Below are 7,994 nucleotides of genomic sequence, written 5' to 3'. Positions count from 1 at the left end.
CCAAAAGAAAAAGGTTGGGGCTAATGAATGTGGGGAATGTAGGACTGTTCTGAATATATATGAATTCAGATGGATTCAATGCAGTTCCTCGTCTGTAAGGTATCTTGCCAAAAATTACCCGATCAGGTTTTAGATTTATGGCGCTGGTGGTTATCAAAGATTTCAGTGAAGCAGCAGAACTGAAACATTCAGGAAGACTAATGCAAAAAGCTGCGGATGCCGGAAAGCGGAAACCGATGGGAATACTCAGCAGCTCTGGCAGCATCTGTGGAGAGTTGACCTTCCAGGCCCCTGGTTTTTCGGACGAAAACTCATCGACTGTTCCCGGCAACTGCTGTTTTTATTTCAATCCAGGAAGACTGGCTTCCGGTTACAACATGTTCTAGTTTCTCCGAATAAGGATCAGAGACGAGGAGGGTCCGGCCTTTTGCGGATAATGGGTGGAGCTGTTGGTGCGGAAAGGAACCGGAGCAGCCAATACACGGCCGACAAGGAATGGGGCGGGGTGCAGACCGGCGGCAGGGAAACTGTCAGATCGCAGTGCAATTTGTGAAAACAATGGGAGAGCTGAGGCTTTAATCGGGCACGAAAGGGGACGCAAATGAATGCGGCAAAGTGGAGCTTTTTGTTCTGCGCCGCGGTGAGCGCTGTCATCTGCTTCTGCATCTACATCACCGGCAAAGTCAAGCGCCGTGAGCCCCAGCGCTGGAAGTTTGACCGCGCTGAATGCGGGGACTATCCGGACGAGCTGTGCACGGCGCTCTTCCAAGGGAAGGCGGCCGCCTTTGTCCTCGGAGCCGAGTGCGAGCAGCTCCGTCGGCCGGAGGCGAGAGGAGGCGCGCCGGTGAACTGCTCCCGGCTGCTGGCTGCCGACTCCTACATCACCGAGACTCTGTCCCAGGAGGAGGCGGACTACCCTCTGGCTTACATCCTGGTGGTCCACAAGGACCTGCAGACCCTGGAGTGGCTCTTCAGGGCCATTTACATGCCCCAGAACGTCTACTGCATCCACGTCGACAGGAAGAGTTCGGCGGACTTCAGGCAACGGGTGCAGGAGCTGGCCGGCTGCTTCCACAACGTGTTCCTCGCCTCCAAGACCGAGAACGTGGTCTACGGCGGGTTTTCGCGGCTGCAGGCGGATATTAACTGTATGGAGGAGCTGGTGCTCTCCCAGGTCAAGTGGAAGTACGCGATTAACCTGTGCGGCCAGGATTACCCGCTGAAAACCAACAGGGAGCTGGTGCAGTGCTTAAAAAATCAGTGGAAGAATAAAAACATCACCCCGGGAATCTTGCAGCCAGAGCACATGAAGCACAGAACTGCCCACGTGTACAGGGAGCACATGACCCCGGGCCAGTCTTATGTGGTAAAGACACGAATGAAAAAGACGGGGAGTGTGCCGCACGGTCTGAAACTTTACTTCGGCTCCGCTTACTATGCTCTCACCAGAGCGTTTGTCAACTTTGTACTGCAGGACAAGCGGGCGAAGGACTTGTTGCAGTGGTCGAGGGACACATACAGCCCCGATGAGCATTACTGGGTCACCTTAAATCGCATTGCAGGTACAGTGTGGTATTCAGGCGAAGTTGTAAAGAGAGAAACTTCTCGGAATGTACTCGCACGCCCCAACTAAGATAAAGGACTGTTAATGAAGTGTTGGAATCAGAAATGTTGGTTATTGTGTTACGGCCAGGTGAGGGAGGAGGGGTCTCAGGTAAAGGCCTGGCTCGGGTATAAAATTAAAACCCGACCCGACAACAGCCGACCCAACCAGGGGCCCGAGCCCTTTAATTTTTTAAAATGCCCCACCCAACCCGAAAGTAACAAAATATTTTTGAAACAGAAAAAGATCATGAACTAAAAAATGCAAAACAAAACAGTACAGTCCAGCCCGACCCAAGCTTGAGCCCAAATGCTGGACGCTGAATACAGACCCAATCCGAACCGGATGCATGTAGTTGAGTTTGGTCAGGTTCGGGTCGGGTAGCCAGGCTTTAGTCTCAGGCTACCCTTTCACCCCTTCTCTGGTTTGACCGCAACAGGGTTTATCCACTTTGAACACAGTGATTGAACTTAGCACTTCAGTGAGCACTTGCTCTTATTGCTCTAATATAATTGCAAAAGAACTAGACAGACAGGTTTTCTTGAGTTAAACAAGAAACATGTACACTTATTACACTGAACACTCTACCCTGGTTAAAATGACTAAAATATGCTGCACATTCACGCACACATTCACACACACATTCACACGAGACGAAAAACAAATGGATTAGAGGGAAAACAGATTTGGTGGTTGGAGTAAAGTCTGGAATAAATGGAATTTAGATACAGTTTTAAATCTGCATCCCACAGATCAATGGAAACTAAAAATGCACCTTTTCAGCTTTCAATTAAAGCAGATGGAACATTATTTGTCACTGCTCTGCAAATCTAGTTTTCCATCAGGGGGTGTACCATTTTCACTATTCATGTTGTTGACTCCTGTTAGCCAATGAACACTGCCTGAGGAGATTGGCCTCTGCGTAATGGTAAGAGGCAGACAGGTCAACATAATGAAAAGGATGAGGAGAAGCTCTAGTCTACAGAACCATACCTCAGCATGATTTCATGCCTTTGGGAGAAGTGGGGAGAAAATTTGAGATGGAAGGAGGTAAAGATTTTGATGTGGCAGAAATGACTTCAGTGTAATGAGATTCCACTGTCTAAACAGGATATTGTTCCAGGCCCTACTACATAGTGAAAAGATTCAGCTTTTGATATGACTGTCACAGCATTCTAAAAGCTCCCATCAAGAATAGATTGAGAACCTTGAGCTTTTATTAGGCTCTTTGGGGATTACGTTCCGTGTAATACCAATACAAAGTAGACTGTTCAATGAATTCAAGCAAATGATACAAAAGTGACAACATAGTATCAGCATGAATGCCTTCAGTCAATGATGTCCTCAAGAGAATGCAGATGTACACACATTATTATCCTCTCCTTACTCGCATATCAGTGACATAGACTGTAAATTTTAGTGTACAATTTATTATTTAGATCTTTTGGGGGGGTGAATTTTGTGCTCATCAGATGAGTGATTTGAATGCTGGGTAATGGAGCACTCCCACATCTGGTGCAGGCTGTGGGATCTTTGTCCTCCAATAATGTACTTTTTTTCCTCCATGCTCATGAAGCTATTCCTACTGCAACCCCAGTGTGATTTTTTTTTTTTCATTTCCTTTATCAGCAATTGTCGTGGCCTTATCAGCTGAGGTAATCACTTTGTTGTGTGCTTATTCTTACTGGAAACTGGGTCAAATCTTTCCTAATTAATTTGTGCTTTTAAAGCAGCTGTAGAATGGACTGAATTTTACCTCCGGTTCCAGAGCTAAAGGGATAATTTTCCCATCCCACTATGCCACCTCGTTCTTAACAATATGGAATTCTGTGTCAACTGCAGGCTTGCATATTTTTTCATACAGTTCAATTGTTGTCAAATAATAGGACACTGTATCAAATGACTTATTCAGAGAATGTGACCTTGTGCGATTATGCAAATGTGACCCAGTGTGGGTCGATGGAAATCTGTTGGTTGTATCAGATTACATAAAAGGGAACCCAAAAATCTTTTTATAAATGCACAAGTAGTAAAAGAGTAGTCAAAGGAAGGTAGGGACTAACTAGGAATGACAAAGGAGATCTTCTCGTGGAGGCAGAGGGCATGGCTGGGGTAATAAATAAATACTTTGTGTCTGTCTTCACTCAGGAAGGGAATGTTGCCAGTGTAGCAGTAAAGGAGAAGGTAGTGGATAGGGTAAAAATAGATAAATAGGCTGGTAGTTCTCAAAGTAGAAACGTCACCCAGTCTGGATGGGATGCATCCTATGTTGGGTGGGGTGCGTGGTAAGGATGGAAATTGCAGAGGCTCTTGCCGTATTCTTCCCATTTTCATTGGATGTGAAAGTGGTTCAAGAGATCTGGAGGATTGCAAACATTACACCCTTTTTTTCAGAGGTAAAAGGCTAGCAGGATAAACCCAGTCATCCAGTTGATTTATATATCGACTGTCAAAAGTGTTTGACAAAGTACCACATAATAAACTTGTTAGCAAAATTAAAGGGACGGTGGCAATGTGGATACAAAATTGACTGAGACAGGACGTAGTGGTTAATGGTTGTTTTTCAGACTGAAGGGAAGTAAACAGTGGTGTTCCCCAGGGATCAGTATTCGGACTATTATTCTTTTTGATATATATTAATGACAAGAATTTGGGTATACAGGGTATAATTTCAAATTTTGCAAATTTATATGAAATTTAGAAAGGTAACAAACAGTGAGGCAGATAGCAATGGACTTCAGGATGACATAGGCAGTCTGGTGAAATAGGTAGACATATGACAGATGAAATTTAATGGCGAGAAGGGTGAAGTGATACATTCTGGTGGGAAGAATGAAGAGAGACAATGGTCCAAATTTTGCTCTCAGTAGTGAGGGAACAGCTTTCACTTTGTGCACAGTCGCTCACAGACTTTTTGGGGGTTTGTCAGCGGAGATTTCGACTAAACTGGCGTCTTATTTCACTGCGTTCTGTGACCAGGGCAAGTAACAACGAGGCTCTTCAATCAGATTGAAGAATCCTCAATGAGCCACACTGAGTCTAAATCAGTTAAGAAAAAAATATATAAATTACATTGAAATCATGTATAGGAAACAAAATTAAGATTTTGAAATACATGTGATTCAAGGAGCATGCTGGAAGAGTGAAGCAGAAAAAAAGATTTTTTTCAAAAATGTGCAAAATAATTTTCTTAGAGAACGAATCTCCACACTTAAAATTATGTTTCCAGAGCCAGAGAGATTATCAGCGCTGTTATTAGAGGGTAAATCTGACGGCAGTTTCTAGCATCTGCATCTGCCAAGCTAAATGTGGAAATCCAGAAATTGCTGTCAGAGATGCTCTGCTCCACCACTGGGTACGCTGTTGCAGTCATCATTGATCGACTGAGCACTGAAATCACAGTCGTGGCATGAAATTTAGGTTACACCTTTCTCTCCTCAACATTCCATAAAACACTTGTTGAAACCCACCTCTTTGACCAAGTAAATAGTAGCAGTAATTATCACTTACTACACTGTTTAAAAACTCATCTGCTCCTAAACTTACCAGTCCTAACTTTTTCAGCCATACTTAGTGAGGAACCCTTGGGTAAGTGCCCTGAATTTCATGCCACTACTGAATCTGAGCACTGAAATCAATGAGGACTGCAACAGCGCACCCTGTGGTTGAGCAGAGCATCTCTGACAGCAATTTCTGGATTTCCATGTTTAGCTTGGCAGGGGCAGATGCCAGAAATTGCTATCAGATTTAATCTGTAATAACAGCACGTATAACCTCGCCATTGTTACAGCAAACTCCAAGTCATTTATGAACTAAATGGTATAATTTTGAAGGGGGTGCACCTTAGGGGTATATGTGCACAAATCTTTGAAGTTGCCTGTTATTTTTTTTTTTAAAAAAGCATATGGATCCTTGACTTTATTAATAGAAGAATAGAGTACAAAACCAAAGATGTTATGTTAACAACAATGACAATTTGCATTTATATAGTGCCTTTAACATAATAAACTGTCCTAAGGCGTTTCGCAAGAACATTATTAAGCAAAATTTGACATGGGTTATTAAGACACGTGACCAAAAGCTTGGTCAAAGAGGTAGGTTTTAACAAGTATTTTATGGAATGTTGAGAGAAAGGTGGAAAGGCTACAAGATTTAGGATGGCAATTCTAGAGTTCACTGTTCGTGGTGGAACGACTATAATATAGAATGGCAAGAGGGGTGTAATTGGACAAATGTAGAGATCTTGGAGGGTTGTAGGGCTGGTGGAGGTCAGAGATTAGGCAATGTTGTGGAGGTGAAAGTAGGTGAACTTGGTGATGGTGTAGATATGCGGTCGGAAGCTCATCTCTGGGTCAGATACGATACTCAGGTTGCAAAGAACTTCATCTTCAGACGGTTGCCAGGGAGAGTGTCAGAGTTTGTGGCAGTGACCGAAAACAACAGCTTTGGTCTTCCCAGTATTTAGTTGAAGGAAATTTCTGCTCATCCAATGCTGGGTGTCAGACAGCCTGAAACTAGTTAGGGCTCAGCTGGAGTATTGTGTTCACTTCTGGGCACTCGACTTTAGGAAGGATGTCGAAGCTTTGGAAAGGGTGCAGAGGAGGTTTACTAGAATGGTACTAGGTACGAGGGCCTTTGGTTATGTGGAGAGACTGGAGAAGTGGAGGTTGTTCTCCTTAGAGCAGAGACAGTGAAGAGGAGATTTGATAGAGTTGTTCAGATTCATGAATGGTTTTGATAGGGTAAATAAAGAGAGTGTGTTTCCATTGCCAGAAGGGGACCAGAGGACACAGATCTGGGGGTTTGGCAAAAGAATCAGAGGCGACATGAAGAAACATTTTTTTTTTACAGTGAGGTGTTACCTGGAATGCACTACCTGAAAGGGTGTTGGAAGCTATAGTAACATTCAAAAGAGAATTTGTTTAATGCTCAAAGGGACAAAAATTACAAGGCTATAGGGAAAGAGCAGGGGAGTGGGATTAATTGGATATCTCTATCAAAGTTTTGGCATGATGGGCTGAATGGCCTGTCATTCTATGATTCTGTATTGTTCTTCAGTAATTCAAAACAGGCTGTTGAAATGGTCCTTTTGCTCCCATTTTGCACCTGAGAAACTTGTGAAACAAGGTCAACTTCATCCCACTGTTGAATCTGAGACTTTTTTTTAGGTAATTTAGATTACTCATTTTCTAAATAAATAGTAAAAACAATCAAATGTAGAAGAATATTGGAAACAGAACACAGCAGCTGTGTGTGTCCATAGCTCAAACAATTAACTGTAAGTGATTAAGTTCAGCATAGTGAAAGAATTTGAAATTCAGGATTCAATTACCCTGGTCAGGTCAATATTGATCTGCTTAATTGATCCAGGTAGGGTAAGTCATTGGCTGCTACCCTTATGAGTTTAGAAAGTGCTGGAAACACTCAGCAGGTCTGGCAGCATCTGTGGAGAGAGAAGCATGTGAGAGCCAGCATTTGCCATGTGTTGAGTCGCTTTCAGAGTAGGGCCAATTTTAATCCAAGCTCTCAGAAAAACCTGCGCTCTAATTGGACACATATATTCAGCAGTATTTGTGCAGTTACAGTGTACCAGGTGTGGATTCAGCACTTGTATGTTGCAATGTACCTGCAACTAAATACTGGCATTTTCAAAGTTGATGTAATGTTTTATGCATGTGATTTAACAGAGTTCTAATCATGGCTAATTTGAGTACCTCCTCCCCCAATATGTTTCCCTTGTTGCTATAATGTGCACGCTGTTGGTACGGTGAGGTTCCACAGGTGCTGCCTGCAATTGAGGAGTGGTGAAGAGAGATTGAGGGTAAGTGAGGGAGATCCCTGCTCAGAGACCCACTTGAGGGGTGGTTAGGAGACTACTGAGCCTTCCAAAAGAGACCTCCCTAAGACCCCCATGCAGTAGAGAAGCAGAACCTCTTAAGAGAGACCCACAGGAGCAGGCCTGATGTCTCGGCCTCCCAGTTTCCCTGAGGGGTCCTAAATCAGGCATTAAGCCCCTCATTAGTCTATGCAAGAGGCCAAACGCCTGTCTTAGGCAACCACTCTGGACGCCGAAAAAAATGGCTTGACTTGATCTTGGGTCAGATGATTTTCAGGCGTCCTTGTGACATAGGATGTTGATCCTTGAAATTAGGCCTCGTTACACCCAAACGGGGCAGTTATATAGGTTTTGTGAAGAATACTGACTTGTTAGAAATTAATTAAACCCCTAATGAGGTTTATAAACCAGGTGTCAATCTATAATGGTTATGTTTGGAAAAAATAGTAACTCATGATTTTTATACCAAATATCTTGATTTTTAAGAGTTTGACTCCTGAATTATGAAATGTGGGGTTGGCATTAGTGTTTGCCATTTTGCTCACTCCGGTGTAT

The 7,994-nt window shown here is 43.5% G+C and overlaps 1 protein-coding gene across 4 annotated transcripts in view; it reads left to right on the top strand.

The window, feature by feature from the left end:
* Positions 1-395: 395 nt before the first annotated feature.
* Positions 396-7,994, top strand: part of LOC137383895 (N-acetyllactosaminide beta-1,6-N-acetylglucosaminyl-transferase-like) — a 76,946-nt gene continuing 69,347 nt past the window's right edge. Inside the window, exon 1 of one of the 4 annotated variants that reach the window (XM_068057272.1) lies at positions 396-1,562. In XM_068057272.1, coding sequence (XP_067913373.1) covers positions 602-1,562 — 961 coding nt within the window. In that variant the 5' untranslated portion in view covers positions 396-601. The remainder of the gene's footprint in view (positions 1,563-7,994) is intronic. The other 3 variants (XM_068057288.1, XR_010977487.1, XM_068057280.1) reach the window with 3 other exon arrangements.

Source organism: Heterodontus francisci, chromosome 2 (genome assembly GCF_036365525.1).
Source record: "Heterodontus francisci isolate sHetFra1 chromosome 2, sHetFra1.hap1, whole genome shotgun sequence".
NCBI lineage: Eukaryota > Metazoa > Chordata > Chondrichthyes > Heterodontiformes > Heterodontidae > Heterodontus > Heterodontus francisci.
Note: the sequence above shows the minus strand (reverse complement) of the source record. Positions and strands in the feature narration are given on the sequence as shown.